This window comes from Perissodus microlepis, chromosome 20 (genome assembly GCF_051167445.1).
Source record: "Perissodus microlepis isolate ML-2025 ecotype Zambia chromosome 20, ASM5116744v1, whole genome shotgun sequence".
NCBI lineage: Eukaryota > Metazoa > Chordata > Actinopteri > Cichliformes > Cichlidae > Perissodus > Perissodus microlepis.
This window is the reverse complement of record NC_140480.1, coordinates 191,580-218,497: the sequence shown is the minus strand read 5'-3', so window position 1 is coordinate 218,497 and position 26,918 is coordinate 191,580. Positions and strand designations below refer to the sequence as shown.

Below are 26,918 nucleotides of genomic sequence, written 5' to 3'. Positions count from 1 at the left end.
ACATGCAGGATGTTTTTATAGATTTATAGTCTTCATGTGAAACTCACAAATCTAAATGCCTAATCCTCTGCAGGGTTCTATGACGATCCGTTACTGTACAGTTTATAAAAATATGCATTGGCAGTTATGAACCAAAGAACCTTCTCACAAATTGAGCATTGTGTTTTCAATTGTTTTGCTGTAGTGTGTAATGCTGTGTATAGTGTTTACAGTTTTGACAGCTTCGAGCTGCTCTCTTGGTGTGGGAGTTTGAGTTTTGCAGTGGGAAGGTGTGGTTGTGTTTATGTAGCTTTAGAGAAGGGTGTTGTGTTTGGACATTGGGGGACCTGGTGGTAACGTTTGTGACATGTGTTTTAGCATTTGAGAAAAACTGTAACAACTACCTGAGAGCTGCATTAGCCATGTGTTAAAATATTATTCAGATATTGAAAAGCAGGTATGGCAAATTAGTAAAATGACCAAGTGTATAGTATCAAAATCTTTGTCTCCCCCCCCCCCATGGTATCAACAATAATATGGTATCGGTGTCATGCTTGAAATTATAGAATCGTGACAGAAGTTTGTTTTGGGGGGAAAACCTCATCTGATGCTGTTGGAAAGAGGGGGTTGTACTTTGTCTTGCTTAAACATTGTTCTGGTTTCATGGTACAGATAGTACACTCTATCATGACAGATGTTGTGCAAATGATAGACAAAGTGCTATGTCAAAGTTAGCAAACAACAGAAAACAGGCTAGGAACTTTTTAAAAGTTTAACATTTAATATTGAACTAATAACATCGGAATATTCTCATTTTGCTGCAGTAAAAATAAATGAAAGAAAACAAACCACAAAGCTGTGAGATGTGATGGAGGGAGGAACTGCTGCACCGTGTCAAAGTTGGTCTGTTCCGAGTCATAATGTAGCAAACTGGGTGTGTGTTACAGAGAAAGCGATCCCTCAGGGTGATTCAGTGTACGATTGGTTGTGAAGTGAGTGATGATAATGACCTCTCCTCTGCGTGCAGTGCAGTGAGAGTAATTCCTTTCACTTTGTCAATTTATCTGTGTGTTTCTTTACCGCCTTTCCTTCTCATCTCTTGGCAAATTTAAATGAGGAAGTAACCTATATCCCTACCTCACAGTGAGGCATATAGAAACTGGATTTTTCTATAAGCTCCCAAATGTAGTGTCTTATGTGTGGGTGAGAAAGAGAACACTGATCATTATGATGTAGTATTTATATAAGAAATATACGCTATTCTTAAGATATATAACTTTTAGGATGTAATCCACCTAATAAAGCAATCATTTGATAGCTTCATCTTATCATTTTGCAGTAGTTTGTTTCAAAAAATCTGTTGAACACAGTTTTTTCTTTTTCTTTTTTTCTTTTCTTTTTTTTTGATAAACATAGTACGTGCCAAAATGTGAGGACCTAAATACCAGGCATGGAGACAGATGAAGATAAAGTTTAAGACGTGAACCTTTAATTTGGCTGAGTAGGGAGTCCAAGGACAGGATTATGCTCAGTCAATGAAGTGAGCAAAGTAAAAGAGGCAGTAACAAAAGATAAAATATTGGACTGAAAATGATGACATGTTTAGTGCAGATGGCACTGGCTGCCCTCCATGTCAGTCACTGGGGGTCCATCAGATGAAATTATACAGCATGGGACCAATTAAAGTTGGAGCTGAAACTCTGTCTCGAGATGATGTTATATTTGCATAATAAATACAAATCTACAATGCACAGATTTGTTACATCCGTGCAAACCTAAACTCATTTCCTACATAATTTATATTAAATAGTACTTATCAAGAAGGGAATCGCAGTTAATGTACTAACAATTTGAATCTATAATAACCATAAGGCAGCCATCAGGAGCTCTTCCAGCCTTTCCAAGAATCATGTTTCGCCGTAGCTTAAAACAAGGTCATTGCTGCAATTAACTTGCCATTCAAAGAGCAGTTATTCACAAAATACCTTTGTTTCCACTGAACCTAAGCTTCAGGCATTTGTATGTTATCTATTCATTTATTTCCCTAGAATATAATTCGAGTTTTAAAGCTGCATTTTATAAGTAGTGTACTCTTCCCAGGATCGTGAAGCTGCCCTTTACAAACAAAACATCACCATCCTTAGAAAGAACATCTATTTTTAACCTCCTCATCTTTCTCAATAAGCACGTTTGTGAAGCAGTCATTCCTGGATAAATCTTAGTCAGCCCCCACAAATCAGAATCACAGCTGGTTTTCATGCCTGTGATGATATGTTATAGAGGAGAGGTGAAATTATTATAGCTAAAGTGAATCTGATTAATCCATGTTGGTACGTCTTTTGAGGCCTATTTAACGAAGCATGCAGTACAATGCAAAAGTCTTGATCCACCCATCTTTTCTTCATATGATGAGATAAAAATGGGAACTAGGTGAAGCAATTTATTGAAACGTGCAAGCATAAAAAGAATTACATTGCATACAGCACAACAGAGCTGACCAAATCCAACATGCTTCAATTCAATTCAATTCAATTTTATTTATATAGCGCCAAATCACAACAAAAGTCGCCTCAAGGCGCTTCATAGATACAGAGAAAAACCCAACAATCATATGACCCCCTATGAGCAAGCACTTTGGCGACAGCAGGAAGGAAAAACTCCCTTTTAACAGGAAGAAACCTCCGGCAGAACCAGGCTCAGGGAGGGGCGGGGCCATCTGCTGCGACCGGTTGGGGTGAGAGAAGGAAGACAGGATAAAAGACATGCTGTGGAAGAGTTGAAAGTAAATATTTGGTATGATCGTCTTTATTCTTCAACATAGTCGGAACTTATGATTTCTTTAGTGCTCAGGAATAGTTCTCCAGGCTTCTTGAAGGACATCCAAAGCTCTTCTTTGGGTGCTGGCTGCCTTTGTTATGTTCTCTGTCAGGAGAACCGAGAGTTGAGATCTTTTTGTTGTTGTTGTTTTGTATCCAGGTGTGCTTTTACTGCATTGGCAGTATGTTTGGGACCATTGCCATGCTGACAAATGAAACTGTTGTCAATCAGGTGCTTTTCCGATTGTGATGACGCATCAAAATCTGACGTTACTTTTGTCTGTTCATAATTCCATCAATTTTGATAAGATCCCCAACATCACTGGCTAAAATAGAGCCCCCAAGCAATGCCCGAGCCTCCACCGTGTTTCACAGATGGCTGCAGACACTCTCTGTTGTGCCACTCTCCTGAGCTCCAAAGATTTCGAATATATCATAGTATAAGACCTGTTGCCACTGATTTTCAGTCCACTCGTGTAATTTGGCATACTTCAGCCTTTTGTCCTTGTTTGCCTCCCTTGAAATGTCTTTTGACAGCCACCCTTTCACTAATGACGCTTCAGTGAACAGTTGATGGACGCACTGAAGGGCCAGATGTATCTCTCAGGTCTTTGTTCGAGGATTTTTGTAAAGGACATCTGTTGCTGTCCGTCTGCTGCCCTTTGATGCACTTGTTGAGTGATGCATAGATCAGTGTTAAGTGAAAAAAAGAAAAAAAATCCCTCTGAAAATGTTCAGGTACGAGGACTGGACTGAAAATGAGTGAAGAAGCAGCCAAAGTCCAAGAAAAAACTGAAAGAACTTCAGAAAGCCTGGAGGACTATTTTTCAAGTCGGCTTTTAAAATAAAAGTCTCACTCCTTGGCAGCAAAATGTAAAGAAATGAGGCATGGCTCGAGAGTTATCCACAGTGCCCTATCCAACCTCATGTCTACCAACACTGACTTTATATCTTTCATGATCTTTCTGTTGACTCGCTCGTGTCTTAGCTGTACTCTCATCCTCTTCTATATCCTCTACCTGTGTTGTTCCTCCCCCTCCTTATTTCTTGCTTTCCTGCAGTGACATTTGTGGGGGTGATTATTGATGGTTGTCCCATCCCTGAAGAGCCGTGTGTCATCAGAGTTACTTCCATCTGAGTGACTGGCCATGAAGTGTCAGAGGAGTGGACAGATGGATGGATGGTTGAGGGTTAGAGACCTAGAGAAACAATCTTTCACTCTGTTGAACCCAAAAGTGCTAAGCTTCATTGGCCTGTGACAGGTTTCCCAATAAAAATTGAAGTCTACTACCCCTGCAGATATTTTTACGAGGCATTATCGTTTCTGGCCACTGTAGTAATACAGGCGTTTTTCATAGTGAAGCTTGTCTATAAATGTGAATTGTTAAATTTGATGAAATAACTCTCCTTCCCACACATTCTTTATAGATGCAGTGAACATAATGAATGATATAATGACTGAATATATTATTAGAAGTAGAACAGCATTTTGATCATATTGTGTGCCACACATTTGGATTTAAGGGAGGAAAGACGTAAACTGTAAAGGAATGTGTAATAGTTCACTTTTATCACTTATCAAGGTTTTGTGAAGTCATATTTTTTAATATATCCTTTATTTAATGAAGCAAAGGAATACTAAGATATTTAAGAATATTTAATTTTATTTAATAATATAATCTAATTCTTGATTAATCATTTTGTCTTTTAAAAGCAGTGGGACATGGTCACGATTTTTCTTTGATGTGTGCAAATATGACAAATAATAAAGAGGGAAAAGTCTGGCAATAGACTAACTAGATAGTAACTAGATAGTGGTAGTTATTATTGCTAGGCAATAACTTAAAGAAACTAAAACAATTAAACAGTTAACAAATGTTCGGAGTGTGAAACACTTTATAACTCTGTTTTGAAGCATCCTATACAAATAAAGTTTTTATTATTATTTTTACTATTACCCCACCTCTCCACCTATGTCAGCTGGGACATACTTCAGCCCCTGCAACCTTGAATTAGATAAGCAGTTAACAAAACAGACAGATGGATGATAACAACATCATTTCTTTATGTAGTCATGCTTTTTCATTGTTGCACAATAACCAATGATGAGGTGTCAAGCAAAATGTTTATTTGCTGTATTCCTTAATCTCCTGTTGAACCCATTCAAGAACACTGTCCGTTTTACGGTTATGTTTCTCTTTTTGCTGTATGTGTGCGGGCTTACTCAAACCCGTACACACACATAGGCAATGAATGCACAGCTTCCTGTAGGTGAATTCTGCACTTCAGGAGGTAAATGCACCACAGTCCCTTGTGGTGCATTTACCTACTTAGGCAGGATTACTTAGACTATACGCATACAATTAGAGAGGAGTGTGTCTTTAAGTGGAAGCCCATCTCTCACTGCTTCGTATTTCAGTCTCCCTCTATCTTTCTCTTTGTCTCACTTCCCCCTTTTTTTCAATAGACTCTTCCTGTAATAAAAACAGAAATAGGAACGTGCAGCTTGTTTGTAAAAGCATTTTATGGACCACAAATTAAAAACAAGTTTCGTTGTAAATATTTATTTTATCTCAGCTGAGTCCACTCACTAAGTTAATCTTAGCTTATGGTGCATGTAGTTTACACATACAATAAAAATCCTGTTTTACAAAGCACATGTTCATATAAATTTTCATAAACAGTGATTATTTAATGTTATTTCTTACTTTCAGAAATGGTTGAGTTCATCAGGTATTTAAAGGCTGTGAGCTGTGGCTCGCTGACCTGACGTGACACGGACTGCCATCATCACAAATCTTTGTGTCTGTCACTCCTCAGACCATCTCTGATAATCCATCCATCACACATAACTTCACAAGAGCACTCAGTTCCACTCAATAAGCTCCCGTCCGACCCTTATAGGCTTTAATAATCCAGAGAGAGCTGGTCCTCTTATCAGAGGACGTGACTATTCAGACCAAGAACTGACCTTCCCGTCTGACCTAGATGCTTCATGTGCATGCATGTGCACTCTGTGATTATTTGTGCATACAGAAAGCCCATCATTCTGTGTGTTTGTGCACATGTGGGACTGTGGTATGAGCCAGAGAGGAAGGCAGGGGAGCTGATGGAGAGACCAGACAGTCTTCTCGCTGCACAGCATCTGCTGAGAAAATATCACTTCCTCTCACTGTTTATCCATCTCTTTTCTTTTCTGAGAGAAATTTACCTCCACCTCACGCGCCAACTTTAGCATCATCTTTCTCAGTCAGAAATGACCCCGGCCTTCAAAGGAGAAGAATTTGCATTTAGCTTATTGCAAGCACACGCGAGCATGTGTGTTCTCTCATAGCACTTATTAAAGCTCTTTCTTTAATGTGTGCAAACCCAGCTTTTTCTTTCTGTTGCATATATAATAGCTGATGGTGGTATCATCAGAGACAGACCAGCTTGACTAAATGGGAGCAGCAAATTGACTGTAGTATTAGGAGTGAGGGGCCTCTATCAGGAAATCTAATAGGATCCCATTAAAGAAAGCTTGCAGATGAATATGATTAGGTTTTCTTTCCTTCTAATGGGAACATCTTCTGAAGAGGGGAGGAGATGAAATGTTGTGCAGTGATAGGGCCTTTGTACCACTGATAGGATTGTTATTGCCTAATTTGGGTAGAAAGGCCATTAAAGTTCTTGGAAGGGACGATAAATGTTCTCTGTAAGTATACTCTCAGTTATGGCTGTGGACCATCGCTGTGTGTGGGCAGTGCTTTACTTTGTAGATGAAAAAGCATCCCTTAACTTAAATGGCTTCATATCAGGCTTGTTTTGCCGAAATCTGTGACTAATGAGTATGAGGTTTCATCTTGAATTTCATCTCCCTCGCCGAAATAAACCGAATGGCTTTTCTGTGTGTGTGTTTATGGTTAATGTGCGCATATGTATTGCCGCTGTGCTTTTCTTACTCGGACCAACAGACTGCGACAGAAGTGTTTCATTAGATTATAAAATGACTATCATAAGCACAACATTTTAAGCAGATTATTGTTCATTGTAGAAAAGCCTCCTGTGCACTCTTTGCAAGTCCTCAAATAACAACCAGCGCCTTTGTGTGTGATCTCTCAAAGTGGACTGCTGTAATGAGAGTTATTTGGCTATATTTGGTAGATTATCTGTCTTGGGAGTGCTTTAAAGGTATTGACAGGGTTCTTCTCTTTACTCTTTGCTGCATCTCTACACAGACTGTCTTATTTTAGTAAGCGGATGAAAACGTGTGTATGTATATGACTAATAGCAGTAACAAGTTGACTGACTAGGGTCTATAGGGTCCCATAACACATCAACTGCATCAGCACCATGTGCTGTTAGTATCTGTGTAAATGTATCTGGTAATAGTAATCGAAGTGAAAAATGATTCAAATACACTGTGTGTATTTATCTGTAGCAGAAGCAGTGCCCTTACAACAGTGTAAAAGGACTCCACTTAATACTCCAAGTAATGATTAGATGTAACATAACAAGTAGTACATTAACTGGCCACTTTATTTGTTAAGCATTCCTGGGTATGGCCCCATGCTTTTAAAACGGCATTAATCCTTCATGGCATATTATCAACGATGACTCCTCGTAAAACAGATGTTGGAGATTTGTTAGCTGCACATCCATTATGTGAATCTCCTGTTCCTCCACATCCCAAAGGTGCTCTATTGGACTGAGATGTTCTCAATGTGGAGGTAATTTGAGTACTGTAAACTGTAAAACCATGAGCTTTGTAACCTGGCGAGTTATCCTCCTGGAAGCATCCATCAGAAGATCAGTACATTGTGGTCATAAAGGTTGGGCAATTCTCGGGAAGGCTGTTATATTTGAATGATGCTCAGTAAGTACTAAGGAGCCCAAAGTGTGCCAAGAAACTATCCTTCATACCATTACACCAGCAGTCTGAACCACTGATACTAGGCAGGTTGAATCTAAACCTTTATGTAGTTTACACAAAATTTTAACTCTAACATCTAAATGACACAGCAGCAATAAATGTGGTGTTCTCGTTCAAGATTTGATATGGTCTGCATTCAGAGATGCTCTTCTGTGTGACTTAGTTGGAACAAGTGATTGTGGCCTTTCTATCCCTGCCGTGCAGGAGCGAGCTGAGGTTTGATTTCCCAATGGGCAGGTAAGCTTTTGATACTTAGATTTTCATTGGGAGTGACCAGGATGGACAGGACTGGAAATAACACAGCTCAGGTTGAGTTTGGAGACAAAGAGAGAGACAAAGAGAGGCAAGGAAGATTTGAAAATGGACATGGTTTAGAAAGAAGAAGCGATAGTGCATATACTGGTCAAAGGATGTTGGATATGGAGCTTACAGGTAGCAGGAAAAGAGAAAGACCACAGAGGAGATTCATGGATGTAGTGAAGGACTTACAGAGGGTTGGTGTGACAGAGGAGGATGCTAGGGATTGGGTAAGATGGAGTCAGATGACTCGCTGTGGAAACAGCCACAAGAAGAAGAGCAGTTGCCTTCCTATCAGCTCAAAGCAGTCTGGCTATTTTCCTCAGGCATCAACAAGGGATTTTTGCCCAGAGAACTGCTGCTCAGTGGATATTTTGTCTTTTTGGACTATACTCTGTAAACCCCAGAGATGGAGGTGCAGGAAAATCCCAGCAGATCTGCAGTTTCTGTAATACTCAGACCAACCCATTTGGCTCCAACAGCCATGACAAGTTCAAAGTCACCTAAAATCACCCTCCTTCCCTATCTTCTGATCCTGGCTTTGATCTGAAGTCAGAGCAGGTTGTCTGGACCACATCTACACGCCTGAATCCATTGAGTTGCTTCCACGTGATTGGTTGATTAGAAACTGACATTAATGGGCAACTGAACAGATGTGTTCAGACTAACGTACTTATAGTGTAATTTAGTTTGACCAGTGTGTGTGTGTGTGTGTGTGTGTGTGTGTGTGTGTGTGTGTGTGGACACCTGTGTTATTTTCAAATGTTAGCCTGTTGCTCTGGAGCAGGGGTGTCAAACTCAAATACACAGTGGGCCATTTAAGAAGAATCTCTTCTTATGGACTCAAACAAGTTTTGCTGAAAAACTGAATATGGGACAAGCAAAGCTTAATACTAAACAATATATATATTAGCTGTATAATACCAGCAGGCCAGCTCTGATAATAATTTGGTAAGGCTTCGCAGGCCAAATGTAATTAGGCTGTGGGCCAAATTTGACACCTGAGTTTGACACCTATGCTCTAGAGCAAACTTGTCTTTAACAAGTACTGGTAGGTGGTGTAGTGACCATATACACACACCGTATTTATGCATCAGTTTTGTGTAAGTACTGTACATTAGTGTGATTACTGCACAGGAATAGCTTGACTTGCCATTTCATCTTCATCTGTGCTTTACCACAAATGCCATGCTCTTGACTATAAAGAAAAACAAATAAATAAAGGTTAAATATAAAGAAAAAGTCTTTTCAAAGTTTTATGTGTAGGCTTAGCTGGATCAGGTCTAATGAATTCAGTCAAACTTGTTGTTTAGCTGGAAAACAAGAACAAATTACTTGCTCTTTTTACTCATGAATAAGAAATGAACACCATTAAAAATAAAGGTTGCTTTCCCAGCTTAAGTTGTGTTTTCTTTAGCTTTTGAATTTATTCTCTTCTATCTATTTTTTTCATCCTTTCATTCTTTATTCTTACAGCATGGCTTCTTCACTGGGAAAAAAAGGGGGAGATTTAATATAGTTATTGTAGTGTTGTCTCTCTTTGAACTGAAGATGAAATTGCTTTTGACTTGCAAATATTTCAGACTGAATTGGGCTAAATGACTTTTGGGAAATGTCCCCAGCATACAGTGTCCTCCTCTTTCTCCTCTCTAAAGGTTAATAGTGTCTGCTCTCAGTGAATGAGTCAGTGGACTTTACTGTGCCGTTCAGTGACAGACGAGGTTTGGTGGGAGCGTCTCTTTTTCTCCCTTCGGGTGGAATAGAGTCAGCAGGCCAAGTCTTGTTCTGGTGGGCATTGATACATGCAGCATAGAGAAGCCTTTAAAGAAGATGAAAGCAGTGGAAGAATGAATAGCCGGCAAATTAAAATAAATTGAACATGAAATACAGTAGCATGTGCTTCTGTGGGATTTGAATGAATGACCTCAAGTCGGCTGTGCTTGACTAGAAAGTTGAGCTACTGCAGACAGATTTTATTAAATGCAATAGGTGTTTTACTAAATGAATTATCTCTTTCTCCTTGTCACTTTCCGCAGGTACGGAGACATGGTTCCTAAGACGATCGCGGGGAAGATCTTTGGTTCAATCTGCTCTCTGAGCGGGGTGCTGGTAATTGCCCTGCCTGTTCCTGTCATCGTGTCCAACTTTAGCCGCATCTATCACCAGAACCAGAGAGCAGACAAGCGGCGGGCGCAGAAGGTACAGGTGAACACAGTTTTATTCCTCTTCAGCGGGGTCCCAGAGGGTTGGATCTCCAGACCTCCAGCCCACAGGGGAGCTCTGACATCTCTCTCACCCCTCAGAGGAGGGGAGGACTCCACAGGGTTCAGGTCATCCCTTTAAGATTAACGTGTTTGTATAATCTACATTGACTGACAGTATTTTCACATTAGCAGTAGTATGCGGTGCCCACTGCTCCCAGTGAGTATTGTCAAACTTTAATAGTCTGTCTGATATGCAAACTGAAATTCTCTATTTCTCCATTAACTTAATAAATAGATTCACTTTGGGGGGATTCTTTCCTCCAGAGTATTTATATCTTCACTCGTCTTTTTGTGCAACATTAAGTAGATATTCTCATGCTCCTGCAGGTCAGTGACCTCCTTACACTGGATAAAATTACCCTTCCCTAAATCTCATACAAGGCATTTCAGTCCTGTGAAGCTTTTTTCCCCCACAGCTGCATTTATTTACCTTTATGAACATCCCGTATTTGATTTAAACTCTAATGTCATTTTCCACATGGCAGTTTGGCCTTTGCTGTATATCATGATAAATTATGAAAGAGGAGGGGTTATACTTTCTCAGTTTTGATAGCCCTAGGAGTAAGTTTGTCTGGTAAAGAGCAGGCCAAATTGTTTTATGAGTCATTTCATTTTTAGAGTCACAGCACAACTTCTTTTCTGTGTTGCCTCTTGGATGTTTGTAGCTGTTTTTCCTGGAGCGAGGAGTTCAGCCACCCAGTCGCACGCATCCTCTGGGGGATCCTGTCTGTCCCTCTCTCTTCGATTCCTCTCCACAAGTGTTTTTTCTTCTTCTTTTAAATAAATGTAGCAAGTCTCTGACTTTCATAATTGATCTGTGGACAGGCTGAGGTTGTTGAGTGTATTTAATATGGTAGCCATATGTAGGCCAATTTCACAAGCCACCTAGGGTCAGAAAACAGTTTTGGAACATCTGGTATAATATCCCTCATTAACTCAGAGGTCTCGAACAGCCACTGCAAAATTTTCCCTCAGGACAGCCGCAGTGCTGCTGAGTGAAAACGTGCGAGACTGGCCAAGCAAACGTGACTGTAATAATCTCGACTTTACAAATTTCGCAGCGATCACATCGACAGCAAAGTTAGGCTCTGGCTCCAAACGTTACTTTGCAAACTCTTTCGACAGGCATCACGGTGATGTAAGCTGTTGTGACATGTGAAATGCTGCAAGAATCAGAATAGGACATTGTCTGGATTTTTCTTTTCTTACATGAAGCACGCTGAGAGATAGGATGTGTCAGCCAGGTTTGGATTAGACTGCCTGAGCAGAGCATGAGAGTGACAAGAGACACAGGGCGACCGCTCGCTCCTGGTCAATTACTGCGCTATTCTCACATCAGCTCAAATCAGCACAATGGGACATTACATGGAGTTTATGTTAGGGGACTAGAAGGTTAAGGACTGTTTAGCATCCGATCTGACAACACTGGCCTTTTGCATTCTCACATGTACTTTAACAGGTAGTGCATAGAAAGGATCGTGGCTGGAGTCCAAACAAAGGGGCAAATGTGTGAAAACGTTTAGAGATTTTTGCCTGCTCCTTTATTCAGAAGGATTCGTCACCGTGGCAGGTTTGCCAGATTTCTATGCCAGATGCAATTCCTGACATAATTCCAAAGGGATTAATTTCTCCGCCTGGGAAAAGAATCAATTAAATCAAACTTTTAAATCTGTTTACATTTTAAGGTTTTTGTAATAATGGTCATTGTAACAAATGATAAGATTGACTTTGATGTTGCCTTGTTTAAACTCTGGGTTATTCACTTGGCTGTATCATTAATAACACATTTATTATGGCAGTATTAACAGATCGATTATATAAACACCAGACAAAAATGATTTTCCATCTCTAACGCCAAACTTCTGCATTAGTATGAGCTTTATTAGCATAAATAAAGGCTCTGGGTGCAACATACAATATAAAACTTTCATAAAGTATTATTGTTATTATGATTAGTGACACCAGAGTGAAAATTAAACATCTTACGGTTGGTGAATCCTGCTCCCATTGTGAAACAAATCTGATCAAATCACAAAAATTCGGTCCTAAAGACAAAGATTATTTGACTTTTTGTGCATTTGAATTATCAATATTATAGTAATTTGAGGGTGAAAAAGCAAGATTTTCAGAGGTTTTAAAGCCACGTTAATGAGTTTTTTTCATTGCCCCCTGGATATCCATGGCCTGCATTAATTTTATGTTCACCCAGGAAGAGCTCTTATTATTATGTAAAATATCAGTTCCCTCAAGCCAAAGTAGTCCTTTAAATCCACAAGCTAAATGTTATCATTACTCAAATCTCATCCAAAAACCCAATCCTAAATCCTAAGATAGCCTGTCAAAGAAGTGAATATCAGCATTTTCCCCTCTTTGCATAATTTTCTCTTTCAGTCCGTCCTTGTGAGATTTCACCCTTGTAAGTATAGCAATAAAAAACACTCAAAAACAGATTTATAGGAACTTAAATGGTAGATGGTTTAAAGATCCTGTCTAGCCCGGTCTTTAGACCTTTATAAAATCGTGATGTGTCTGTGAGCGAAACTGGGTAGCAGCATCGGCTGGCTCACAAACAAAACTGGGCCAGTAATCATAGTCTGCGGGCAAACCTGACCATTTCTATTCTCGTGAGATAGATAGTGGTTTATTTGGAGCTGGCAAACATACAGTGCACACACTGACACATATTTTCAGAGTCCATTCCTTTCTCTCATCACTGCCATTCACACCTCTCCAACTAAGGCTTTTCCCCTAACACCCTTCACTTGTTTGTTAGACCTTTTCACTCATCTCTACTCCCCTGCCTCCATCCATTACCACTAACCCCTCCCTGTCCCCCTTTTTCTCTCACCCTCTCTGTGATTAATGCAATCCATCTCAGCACACATTCTCTAAATCTGTTTAAAGTTCTGCAACTGTGGGCTGCCCACCACCCAGTCTTAACTAGCTGTAACCTTGTCTGCTGAGCAAGCCTCCGTGGTGACATGACCGCAGGTGCAAGGATGAAAAGAGACAAAGAGAGGATGGAAGGATGGCTGAAAAGTCAGAAAATTAGCCAGAAAAGCAGTTTGAGAGGATGAAATGTATAGGTGAGGAAAAGAGAAAAGCAGAGGAGCAGTGAGGAGGAAGGCCAGAGGGAAGGGGTGAGCAGGGGAAGCAGAGGGAGCATAGGCAGAGGGTAGAGCTGGAGGCAGTGTTTGTCCCGATGCTGTGTTCTTTCCTGAAATAGCTATTACCCAGATGAGATGCTTGCTGGAAGGAAGGTGTATGTCTGTTTGCATATATGCACATCCACATCTGTATGCATATACGTGCATGTCTGGGTGCAAAAGCCATATTTCATGTCAGGCGTTAATCTGAGTGACCTTAGCTGTTCTCTGAGCTGCATTGTGGTGCAGTGTCCCGAACATCACCCAGTACAAGACCCCCATAGTACCCACCAACAAACCACTGTAGCATGACAGTGCTGTTCTCATTAACTAGTACTAAATGACTCCTTCAGGCACTTGAATATCTCTTTGGCTTGCCTGCCGTGAGGTCAGCGATTTGCTCAAGCACCCCTACATCCCACAGACAGCTTTTCTCCTTTTTATAACAGCATGACTAAAAAGTCTTATCAGTGCTTTCATAATGATATTGCACCTGGATGCTTTAATCCTCAAGAGAGTTATTACTATGGTAAAATCAAGGTCTAAGTGCCAAAGATGATGATAGATTTGCAAATGTGATATTTTTTTTGAGCATTTAGGAGATGCAGTCTGCACCATCCCTGCCTTTAATTAGCACATGGGATTAAGTGTTGCTCAGCATTTAAGCTTTTGTTCTCAAAATCAATGGAGTATCTCCTGAATTACATATTGTGCAAGCTTTAGTGGGAGATGTTGTTGAGATGATTTCACGTTCCCAAATAGTCTTTAAATAAGGCCGCCTTTCCTGCCTGCCTTGTTAAACATTCCATAGTGCCCATGCCGATCTTCACACCAGATTCAAGAATTTCAAGCATCAGATAAAATTTCATATAAAACATATTTCCAAGGCCATAAATCCTAATGTTGTGCTTTGGGTTTTTCACTGCACCCCTGTGAAGATGACATTTGTTGTTTAAAGTTGCACGTCTTTGCTGTCATTGGTTGCATCACTTTAAGGCCTATATAGGCTGTAATAGATTTTGTGGTTCTCTAACAGGTCTTTTGACAGCAGTAAGGTCCACATTGCAATTGCCCAGAGCTCAGCTGTGCTTTAATATCAATGTATTGTACTCACTTCCAGCTGAATATAATTGTTCTCGGACTCTATCAGCATGCCTGTAGCTTAGGAGCTACAGCAGGTCATCTACTAATTGGGAGGCTGGTCGTTCAATCCCATCGCATGCCAAAGTCTCCTGGGCAAAATACTAACCCCAAGTTGATGCTTCATTGCAGCATCAGAGTATGAATGTGTGTTAATCTAAGTTAGGTGTGCTTGTATGAATGTGTGACTGAGACATGTAGAATAAAGCTCTTTACGAGGGTAACTTTGCTACAAACACCATGATTAAAATTTTAAAATCATCTTTATTTGTTTTATACTGGAACTTGGTTCAGCCTGGAAACTAGCCTTTTTAGCCTGTCTCGCAGTAAGTCCATTTCAGCTGACTGTCTTTTGACTTACTGCCCCTCACAGGGAAACTAGGAATGTAGAGTAGTCCAAGGCATGAGCTTTTGTTTTTAGCCTGCTCTCAAAAGGTATGTACATGTATATACACTGACCTAATTATTTGAAACTTTGACCTGTTGTGTTTAATATGAGCATCAATCTCTGTAACTGTATACATGACTAGCTAGATCATAAGTGAAGGAAAGGTGTTTCCAGTTTAAGTTAAGCGCTTAAATGATAAGAGATGACACACCGATGACAGCATTGTTGGCAACCTGGTGATAAGCTGTAGCAACTCAGGATTTTACTGACCTTTTTAAGAACTGCTACTGACATGTTTCCTGCACATTAGATTGCCATCGAGCCATCTGTCACTTAATAAAGGTGTTATCCTCAGCAGATGATGAATAATTCTCATTGTATAGACGACTCTGTCACTGCTTTTCACAAGTCTGATTTCTAATGTCCAACTAGAGCCATTAATTACTTATGCATGCTATATCCTTTAACAGCCCGTTACTGCCATCTATGTAATATGTAGTGTTCTTTACTGCAAATGACATATGACCTTCTCTGTCATTTAACCAACCATTTAGCAAGTGTTACTGGTCATTTACTATAGCAAAATGTCATTTCCTCCACATTTATTATCAGCAAATGGTTATGTTTCACAGAAAATCTGTTCTTCCTCAGATCATTTCTTAGAATAAGGCTGTGTTTAACTGAGAGTAAAATAGGATGGCCATTTGAGATGAGCTTTTACAGTACTTACACGACAAAGAGAGAGCAGATGGGGGAACAGGGAGGAGGAGGAATTATTAAGGAGAGGAAGTGCGTTTTCCAGCATCTGCTGTCCTCTTCGTATCTTTCTCTGCCTTCGCCCCCCCCCCCACCACCACCACATCTAGGTGCTTTTTGCTCTTGTCATACCCCCCTGTTCGCATCCATCTTCATTCGAGTCTAATTGTTAGCTGTTCTGGGCTCCCATTACAATTAGCCATCCATCTGGGTGGTGGCAGAGAGACAGCCCCTGATCTATCTTACCGCACAAAGCAAAGATGCATGAGGATGCCACTAGTTGCTGTATGTGGCGAGAGGAAGCACACAGCTGCACAGCTGAGACACAGACATTAGCTTGTCTATTCTGCCTCCCTCTAGTCTCCAGTGTCACCGTTTCTGTTCTGCATCAGTTTTCAGTCGTCTCCTAACGGGATCAAAAAACAGAGTCTGGTCTGCAGTGGTTGCATTAGTTCTTCTCTGGGATTATTTGCATGAAGGTATTAGTATCCTTAGGTAGGACAAATTACAATTTCAGATATAACATGCCTGAAAGAGGGGAAGGTTTAAATGAAGAAACATAAAGGGCAAGTGACACAGAATGGAAAAAGGACAAAGGAATTAAACTAGCTTAACTTTCAAATGTACCCTTGGTATTCTCCTAGATTCCCCTGTGGCTCTGTGAATATAATCTCCCTACTTCCTGTCAAATGTACTTGAAGCCATTTTATACCTACATACTACAAGTTACTATAAAAGCTACTGCAAAGCTACTATACTCAAAAGACCAAATTAAATGTATAGAAACTCAGTAGAATGAAGCCTTGTGTGATTATTTCAAGCAGTTCATGAGGATTAGTGGCATTAACAATTGTTTTGTTCATAATATTTTAAAAAAAATGCTTTCATATGCTCAGGGGGTTGGGAAGCGCATCTGTAACCAGAAGGTCGCCGGTTCGATCCCCGGGCTCTCTGTCCTGGTCGTTGTGTCCTTGGGCAAGACACTTCACCTACCGCTTACAGGTGTTGGCCAGAGGGGCCGATGGCGCGATATGGCAGCTTCTGTCAGTCTGCCCCAGGGCAGCTGTGGCTACACCTGTAGCTGCCTCCACCAGTGTGTGAATGTGAGAGTGAATGAATAGTGGCATTGTAAAGCGCTTTGGGTGCCTTGAAAAGCGCTATATAAATGCAATCCATTATTATTATCCATTATTCATATGTAAATGAGATTCCCAATGTTTATTTCTCCAGTATTATCCCTGTTTCTGTGACATTTCAGGGTTTTTTCTGTGTTTTATCACTTTGGCTGCAAAGTAGTTCAAGTTGAACCAGCTGTCTTCAAACTTAGTGGGTATTAAAATTGCTACGTTGCAGTTTATGAGTATTAAACTGGCTTCAGGCTAACATGGCAGAAACAAAACAAACCGTCCCACTCACTCACTCCCTCCTGCTGGCTCCCGCTCCCTGTAGTCTAAATCATCTCACTATTGTTTTTAGCCCGCACTCAGAAGGTTGGAGTCGAAAGGTGGAGATGACTTCTGGCTGAGAGTGTTTTGCCCTTCTAGACAATCAATAAAGTCGTCTGCACGTTGCAAGAAGACAGACCAATGCTGATGGGAGACTTCACCGAGGAGGTCAAGAGTGCTGTTGTGAATTATGTCCTTAATAAAAAAAAAGAAAACATCAGCATCACAGCAGCCTGTAGAGTGGAGCCGTACCTTTCTTTATAAAGAGGCGGTAATCCGGGTTTAGCAAAGGTATTTTGCCTCTGAGTAGTGTTAGTCTGGGGTTAAGCTGTCTTTGCTACAGATATCTGGGGGCTAGAGTTATCACAGGCCTTGATTTCCTTGGAATCAATCTCCCAATTGTCCGGAGTGTCCTGTCTCTGCCGAGTCCCTAATGGATTTTCTAACAGTCAAGGTTTTTTTTCTAAATTTCACATCTATTCGCTCTCTGGCTCTCTTGCTGTGTTTGTCTCTGCTGCTTTTCCTCTTTGCGTATGTGTTATCATACAGCAACATACCTCAGAGGAAGTAAAGGACTTCTTTCCTTGTGGCAGGAATGTCAGCATGTATAAAGGCAACTCTTCAGATGAGTGGCAGCTGCAAAACAGAATAAGAGTCTTACACAGTTATTTTGATATATATATATATATATATATATATATATATATATATATACGTGTGTGTGTGTGTGTGTGTGTGCTTCCTCATCAGATGGTCTCCCTTTTCACTTGCATGGTTCCAAGGCTGGCCTGAGGCAGAACCTAATCTGGTCTCATAGCTCGATTGCTCCACTTTTCACTTAGCCAGTTACTATACAGGCAGTCTAGCAAGGCTGTAACTCACAAGGTGCCATGAATTTTTTAACTTTCACATTCAAGTAAAAGATGAACTTCTGAAAAAACGTACTGGCACTGCTCAGTGGAGCGTTTCACGGGCCCTGAGTGGATATGCAGCGTTTTTTAATCATTTGAGGATATGCCAGGTTAGATACGTCAGCTGGCAACAAATTGTGTAAAATGGAGTGTTTTGCTGGCTTGCATCCTATAACTATAATCTTTAAAGTGTGATTGATCCTAAATTAGGGCAACGTGGCAGAAAGGAGGAAAACAAAGAGTAAAAAAGGATGCTTGGATCAGTTTATTGGCCTCTGGGTGTGTGAAAACATCTGGACTCTTTCAGTCAGCAGTATTGAGCATCACTATTCTGGCAAGTGTTAAAATATGTTGGATTTCTGAAAGCTACTGTTTTCCCTGGGTTGATGCATTTAAAATTAAAGTGGAATTAAATTGCATTTTGTCTACTACAGCGAACGTATCTGCTCTGTAAATCGCATGAGAAGTTTATAGCTTATACTTTTTTGGTTTCACAACAGCACCCACTGTCTGTGCATTAATCCCTCTGAATGCTACATATTTACTATCTGCAAAGATGGATAACCTGTTTCCATACAGTCGAATCAAATTGTTTGGTCTTAAACCATATTTGCATAGAGCAAAAGGGTTTCTCGTATAGAGATGGTTATATAGCAGCCTGCTACGGTTGTTGAATAAAAGCCTTAGTTTTCCTGCTAAGGCCTGCGTGACTGACAGACAATAACACACAACCTGTACCGTAGCTTCCTAAACATTGTTCTAAACAAACATGCACCTAGAAAGATTTTCCTTCTAGGGTCATTTTGCAGGTTCGGGACTAGGTAGCATGTCAGTTACTGCACATTAACCACCACGTATGTGTATCTGCATCTGTTTAGACAGAGGTTTGGTCCTTGCTTTTACTACCAATGCTAACAATTGTCCCTCTGTGGCTTGTAAACTGTGTCTCTAGGCTGGTCACTCCTACAGACATTGACATGGCCCTCCAGCTAACAATGACGAAAATAAAAAGAAATTTCAGGAACCATGCAGCCATTAGAAATGGGCAGAGTCGTGTCTTGGAATTAGCATCTTAGGCCACAGAGCTAAACTTCTAGCACTTCCTGCAGGTTTATGGATAATTCTTCAAACAAGGGCTCTAAAATTCCAGTAACCTCTTCATGAGACAGACTGCATGAGTTCAGACCCTCCTGAGACCATTATTTATTTACCAATGGTGCATGTTATAATGGTAATCAGGGACCTATCATTCAATTGTAACAGCAGACAGTCATGTTTTGCATTGAAAGCTGTTGTTTGTGTGAACCTGTGTTCCAAAGTATTTTCACTGTCAGTGAAATTCATGTTTAAAAACAGAGTTTATTCTCTTTCATTTCACTAAACATTGTAGTGTATTTATGGTGTGAATGTCTATGTTTCTGTGCAAAGCTGATACCTTTGGCTATTTAATACTCGACGTTGCAGTATGCTGGTGTTAACGAGGACGCTCTATCCATTGCCTTTTTTGCACTCTGTGTTCTCAGTGGTGCTTCAACAGCAATTCAGTCTCAATCTGTTGTGCCCTGACTCTACCTGAAAGCACAGATGAGCCTAAACACAAGTGCCCAGGTCCCAGAGGCCCTGGGAATCTATCAGGGGCCTGAAAAAGCAGATTCAATCTAGCTGGACAAGCTCTCAACATCCCCTCTATTAGCCCTGCAGCGCCTGGCAACCACTGCCACAATATCAGGCCTTCGGTTTGCATGGTCACCCTAGAGAGACGATACCACTGGCAAAGTAAAATACCTGAACATAAAGAAGGGTTATTCTAAAGGCCCGTGGGAATGCTGTGCCAGCACAAATGTACAGAGAGGGCACAAAGAGAGGGAGGAAAACTTGTCAAGGAGAGCCGGAAGAAGGATTAGAGAGAGAAAGATAATCATGAAGGAGAACAGGAGAAAATAAACAGTTTAAAAGGAGTTGTGCTATAGATGCCAACGTGCAGGTTGGTTGCTTTGCATGTGTGTGTTCACGTGCACTCCCACATGTTTATTACCCTTGCCTCGTTTTAGATTGCCAAATCACAGCATGAGCTTTCTGCAGGTCAAAAATACATTACTGTGTTTTAAATGAAACTAAAGTCTGGGGATGAGCTTAAATTACCATTCATTAGCATCCTCTTACCGAGCCAGGTATTCCTGCTGGTGCTCCACAGTATAAGGTTTGCATGTATATGTATGGAAATTCACCTATGAAGACGAGACGTGCATGCATAAGCGCACAGCGATAAGCAAACATACATCCGCATACTTGATTAATCCCCCAGCGGTGCATAAGCCCCCACCCCGCCCCGACAACACGAGCTCTTCACTTAAACAGCTCGCATTATCCTTCGAAGAATTTCTCTTCGATGAATCCATCATTTTGCTTTAAAATGCAGGAAAGGAATACAACCGAAAGCATGCTCTTTGTAGCTACACCGAGTTTTAAACCCAACTCCTGGCTTTTATGTGAAAATGGAAGCCCTTAGAGGAGTGAGTGACTCACATTACACTGTTCAGTAAAAGCAGTTGTTCTGGTAACTGAGAGATTTACTGACACTCATATTTTCTCATACCCCTGGATACACAAGCTGAAGTGCACTTGGACATGTTTGCACACAAACACACACAGAGACACAGTACATCAAAAATCATTATGTTGGATTTCTCCTCTGTGTCAAAACTGTGCAAGAACTCCCTGCAAGCACCACAGTATATCTGTTCCTCCGTGTATTGCATCTCTTCTTGTTGTTGTTTTCGTCTCAAGCTGACTGTCTAACGCAAGTTATTTGACAACTTGGGTGGAAAAAAGCGTGAAAGAGACAGTGGACTTTGCACTAACTATGATGCATGAGTCGGGTAACTGAAGACGCATTTAAGCCGACACCTAATACAGTGGCTCAGGAGTAAAGATGCGGCGCGCTATGGGAATGGACACTTTCTTGGTTTGTTTGCCTTTTTTAATGCAAAACTGCTAACACAGCGGCACAAGAACAGCCCGATAAATTGAATTCTCCACTTTAAATACAGAATGACACTTAGCTGCTTAATTCATCCAGGATTTACCTGCTCCGCTCCAGGCTCCCACCATAACTGACTTTCAATCCAAGGAATGTGTAATCGTGTAGTCACTATAAATCATTCATAAGTATCACTGGAGATCAGAGTGAATTCATCACAGGAGATGAGAGTGCATGTTTTAGTAGAGCATGATTTGATCTATAACTAAAATATCAAGCATGCAAAAGTGCTGAAGCTCAACCGAGATGGGTGACAGGATGATGCCATTCAGAGACTTGTTATGATATAGACACTCGCCAACATCTGGTTACTCTTCTTTCTCTCTCTGTTTTTGTAGAAAGCCCGTTTGGCCAGGATACGAATATCCAAGACAGGAAGCTCCAATGCCTTCCTCCACAGCAAGCGTAATGGCCTGTTTAATGAAGCTCTAGAGCTCACGGTAAGACTCGCCTTTAAAGCACAGACACCTCGCTGTTGCATTGTGGTCTGACACGCCTGCATTTGTTGTGTTGTGTTTTGTTTTTAACTGACAAGACAAAAAGCCTGACCTCTGCGGTAACTAAGTCATGAGATACAAGCCTTCCTTGTCTGTTTTTTAATTACGCCAGCATCCCATCAGAGCAGCTATCTGTGGTCTCATTCTATAAGCGGCACTTCTAATGCGAGCATCTCTGAGCCCAGCTGCCCAGCTGAGGAACAAGCTTCGGGCAATGCAGCAGGAAAAGTAAACACAACTCAAGGATGTTCCATGCCTCACAAAAATGTTGCGGTTCATAAGCACTACAGTGGCCCGAGGCTGACACAGAACAAAAACAAGTGCTTCTTCCACCCGCTCGCTCACTTTCTGTGTCTCTGTTGCTTTGTCTCTCTTCAGTGGCAGTGGTGGAAATCGGGATGGTACCAGCAGCGCACAAGCTGTAGCAGAAATAACGCAACTAATTTACATTCATGCCTGAATAGAAGAGGGGTGACTGCGATGCTATCTGCAGTCATGTATGTCACTCTTACACAGTGCTGTGAAGAAGGATTTGCACCCCCCTCCTGATTCCTTATTTTTTTGCATACTTGTCCCACTTGATTGTGTTTCAGATCATCAAATACATTTTAATATTACACAAAGATAACACCAGTAAATATAAAATGCAAGGAAAAAAGTCATCTGTATTTGCCTCCTAAACCCAATAGCTGGTTGTTATTGTCTCTTTCTTAGTGTTGGATCATGAACTCTGACCTTAACTGAGGCAAGTCTGCAGTTCTTTATATGCTCTTCTGGGTTCTTTGTGACCTCCTGGATGAACCATTAATGTGCTCTGGGAATCATTTTGGTAGACCACTCCTGGGAAAGTTCACCAGTGTTCCACATTCTCTCCATTTATGGATAATGGCTCTCATCGTGGTTCACTGAAGTCCTAAAGCCTTAGAAATGGCTTTACAACCCTTTCCAGACTGATAGATGTCAATGACTTTGTTTCTCATCTCTTCTTTAGTTAGTTGTATGAACTAAGGAAAAATATTTTAGCCTACTTCACTTCCTCAGATAGATTTGTATTTTAAGTGGTTTCTCAATTCAACCTGTCTGACAGTAATCAGGTGTCACAGATTATTAGGCAGAGGACTCACTCGCAGGACTCTGAAGTTCAGAGAGAAGGTGGGGGTTTATTTACAGTGTGGCACCAAGTGAGAATATCTACATGTATACAGTGAGACAGATAACACGGGGCTCCAGGGGTGCAGGGGGGTCCGAGGGGAAGGTCCAAGGCGGGGTACACACGCTCCTCTTCAACTCACTCCGAATGTCCACTCCAGCTCACGCTCACTCACACACATCCACAGAAATCCAGACGGCAGGGAATCTAGAAGGCCTGTGCACAGAAAAAACCAACGTTAGGAGGAAACTCTAGGTGATCACAAGGAATAGGCTACACTGACACTAGGTAATGTGACGATGCAGCGAGGAAGCAGCCTCTCTTGCCATCTTAAGTCGTCTGCCAGGATCAGTGCGAATGAGCCACAGGTGTGTGTTCAGGGCGGGTTCAGAGGCGGGGAATCAAGGTCCAGTTCCGCCCTGGTGGGACAGGCGACGACAAAAAGCACACACACCACGACCTCTCCAGATCTGGAGAACCATGACATCAGGCCTGGCTGTGGCTAGTGAAATTGAAGCTTTCCAAAAATTGTGGTTAATCACAGTTAATTCATGATTTAACAAGAAGTGGCAATTGCTTTTTCACACAGGGCCAGGTAAGTTCAAGTTTCCAATAACAAATGAAAATATCCTTTAAAAACTGCATTTTGTATTTACTCGCGTTACCTTTCTCTAATATTATCATTTGTTTGACGATCTGAAACATGGAAGTGTAATAAATATAAATAAGGAACCAGTAAGTGGGCAAATAGCTTTTAGCAGCACTGCACATGAGTACATATGGCCCTGAATACAGCTTGCCTGCACATTTAACACTGATGGATAAATCTGCTTTACTGAAGGTTTCCTAACACTTTTCTTAAACAGAAACCAGAGCTCTGAGACGATATTTTGATATTTTTTTATGACTTGATTGCCTGTAACATTTTTCCTGCCTCATTAGACTGTCGTGTCCAGTTTCAAAATTTACGAAAAAAAGAAAAAATAATGAGTTAAGAAGATTATTGTTCGGGGTGGTTTTCTTACCACCTTACTACTAAACCAATCGTCAGAGGGAAAAAATAAGTAACTGAAAAAAGTAATTGACTTGTCTGTTAAATAACACTGCAAGAAAACAGATAAATGAAGCTTTCATTAGGTTTTAAATATTTTCTTGTATTGTCTCACATGCCAGAATGGATTTTGAAAAGGCACCAATTAAAGTGCTAATAGACTGCTTATGCCTAAAGTCAGCAAAGCTAAAGATCTGTGCCAGCTCAATAATTTTAATTGCTGTCAAACATGGGTTTAATTGTACTGAGGCTATTGACCAACAGTACATACAGTACCATGCCGAGCAAAACATTGTGTTTTGTCACCCAGCGGGTCAAGCTGTTTCCACTCTACAGTATGGTGGCCACCTGGGTGGTGAGCCATAGCCGCCTCCAGACAGACTGCTGATATGGGCTTTGAGTCGCATGTATAGAGAAGGGCAGAAATAGCTCGACCTAAACACCTGTGTTTTACTGCTGTGTTAGGTACAGATAAGCAGCGCGAGCACAGGTGCGCGGTGTCACCAGCGCAAGAAAGTACCCTCTCAGCACAGAAACCTCTGCTTACACCGCCAGCCAGCCGCTTAACAAACAGAAAATTGCTTCTACAAATCTTCCAAACATGGCGTTTCACTTGCCTCTCGGCGGTGCTGTGGAGCATGCAGGATCAGGGCAATACTTTTTTGGGGGCTTTGTTTTTTTATAAACAGCTGAATTACAGATTCTGCTAGGAAGAAAACTGATGCAACGTATTGAAAGTCTGCATGCGAAACACCGCCGTAATTCTGACAAGTACAATCAGAGCATTCGGCAACATACTGAAGAGAACGTTTTCCCAGGCGCAAGCTGAGGCTATTATGCAGAATAGTTTTGCCAATAAAATAAATAAATCTGTGTTTTCTGGGTAGTGGCTCTCCATACAGCATGGATAAATAGATAGCTGAATTCAAAATCCTTATATATACAGAAAAACTCCAAATGCTACCTTAAGTTGTACATGAAGAAAACAAACAGAACATTTGAACATTTATTCTCACTGTAACTAAAGAACACATGAGCAAGCATGAACTGCTAAGCTTATCTTGCTCTCTTTACTTTGTTAAGAGATCTGCGAGTTTCCCCGAGACTCGAAAGACCGCTTATTCTCTGACTCACCTCCAAACTGCAGCACTAGAAATAGCACCTACTCGCAGACAAGTAAACACAGAAATAAGGGATATGAAAAACAAGTCATTATGAGTCGCCTGTTGCAAGGCTTCGTAACAGCACCAAAGGAGGGGAAATGTCACAATGGAAATTTTTATATCAGTTGTATATACTGTATATCTATTAGCATCGAGTTGCGCTAGAAGTCTCCATTCCAGCACAGATCAATGCGCCGGCTCAGCTGATGTTAAAAATGCCTCTCTGGGTCTGAATAGTAATGTTCCACTGATTGGCATGACTGGAACCCTGACAGCAGCCTGTTCTGAGTACTGAACTATAAACACTAGTAAACTCTGTGTGTGTGTTCTCCCTTTGTCTTCTTCTCAAGCAACTTCCATACAAGATGAACCTTTCGGATCAGGTACTGAGGCAGCCGTTGGTCGTACACCTCCCACAGCTGATTATTGTCTCTCTGCAAGGAAGCATAGCATAACATTTATTTTTGTATTTGTGTGTGTGTGTGTGTTTCAGGGTTCCACTGAGGATGAGAAACGCTTAAGCAAATCTACCTCTCTTTTAGAGAGCCAGCATCACCACCTGCTGCACTGCTTGGAGAAAACCACAGTGAGTGTTCTCATACTCGAGCTCTTTGTCATAATAATATCTTAGTTCCTCTTTCACAGAGCTGAGGAGGCTCTGTCTGTATACAACTCAAAATTGTGCCGTCATCTATAGATTTCTTTGTATCTGGGGCTCATTAGGTGAAAAAAAACTGACAGCTTGGCGTAATGTGTAGATCGACAGTATTTTTATGTCCAAGTACTGCTAACCAAAGCGTGATATCCAGTGCTTGGTGTTGCACTTATGATACACCCTCGACATGCCTGTATGTCCGTATAGATGCGCTCTCTGTTTCACAAGCATGACTCACACACAAGCTGTCACTATTTAAATGCATTTGTCTGCACTTAAGTCCAGTGTAGATGTCTTCACCTGTGTTTTGCTCAGATGCGAACTGCAACCCGCTAATAGGTCTGTATGTTCACAGCCTCCGAGTGACCCCTTTCATGTGAAAGTAGTATACATTGTTCATATGATGATGGAAAAATGATTCACAGCTAGCCTGTGAGGCTATAAAGGGCCTTCAGAGGACATTGGCTTATATTAATTTCCTGGAGACTCTAATTTTAACCAAACCTGCCATTCGTCTTACCCTTACTGCTACTCTGACCCTAACCTAAGCCTAAACTTAAGATATAATAATTTATGTTACAGGGATCTGTTTTTTTATGGTTATATGTGGTCATATCAGATTTATGTCCCCATGACATGAGTAATACTTGGCACACACACACAGCATGGACACACATAAAAAATAATCACACTTTCTGGGAAGAGTTATTGATCTAGGCAACGAAGCAGAAAATGTCAGGATATATGAAGCCATGTACATAAATATAAATGCTGTAAATTTCACATGATTTTTTTATGACACCCTGTCTCGCCGTCTCCCTCCCTGTCTTGTGTCTTTGTAGAACCACGAGTTTGTGGACGAGCAGTATTACCAGCAGAGCTACCTGGAAGGCGGGCTGCAGAATTACCCGTCCCGAAGCCCCTCCCTTTCCAGTCAAGACGGTGTGACGGGGACGTGCTGCACCCGGCGAACCAAGAAGCACCACACCCCTTTACCGAACGCCAGTGCCCCAGCACACATGCAGCCTTTAACGCACACTCACACGCACCCACAAGGCTTGCAGGAGCTCAGCACCATCCACATCCAGCCTCTCAGCACCAGGTGAGATCAGGGTAACAAAAAGCCAAAGCAGTTCCATCTCATACACTTGGACAGCTCAAGTGAAACTCTTGAGATTAAGATGTCTTTTGAGATGTGCTCATTTTACCCCGGCTAAGAGAGCAACTTGAGTGTTTTGTCCTAATTGGAGTATTTGCCTGTTACACAGAAAACAAAGAGTATTATAAGTATCCTCTTGAAATAGCTTC

The 26,918-nt window shown here is 41.2% G+C and overlaps 1 protein-coding gene across 3 annotated transcripts in view; it reads left to right on the top strand.

Moving 5' to 3' along the window:
* Positions 1 to 26,918, top strand: part of kcnd3 (potassium voltage-gated channel, Shal-related subfamily, member 3) — a 115,452-nt gene that overhangs the window by 82,864 nt on the left and 5,670 nt on the right. For 2 of the 3 annotated variants that reach the window (XM_084917034.1, XM_084917035.1), the window contains exons 4-8: positions 10,041 to 10,209; positions 21,433 to 21,534; positions 25,306 to 25,338; positions 25,449 to 25,541; positions 26,453 to 26,712. In XM_084917034.1, coding sequence (XP_084773160.1) covers positions 10,041 to 10,209; positions 21,433 to 21,534; positions 25,306 to 25,338; positions 25,449 to 25,541; positions 26,453 to 26,712 — 657 coding nt within the window. The remainder of the gene's footprint in view (positions 1 to 10,040; positions 10,210 to 21,432; positions 21,535 to 25,305; positions 25,339 to 25,448; positions 25,542 to 26,452; positions 26,713 to 26,918) is intronic. The other variant, XM_084917036.1, reaches the window with a different exon arrangement.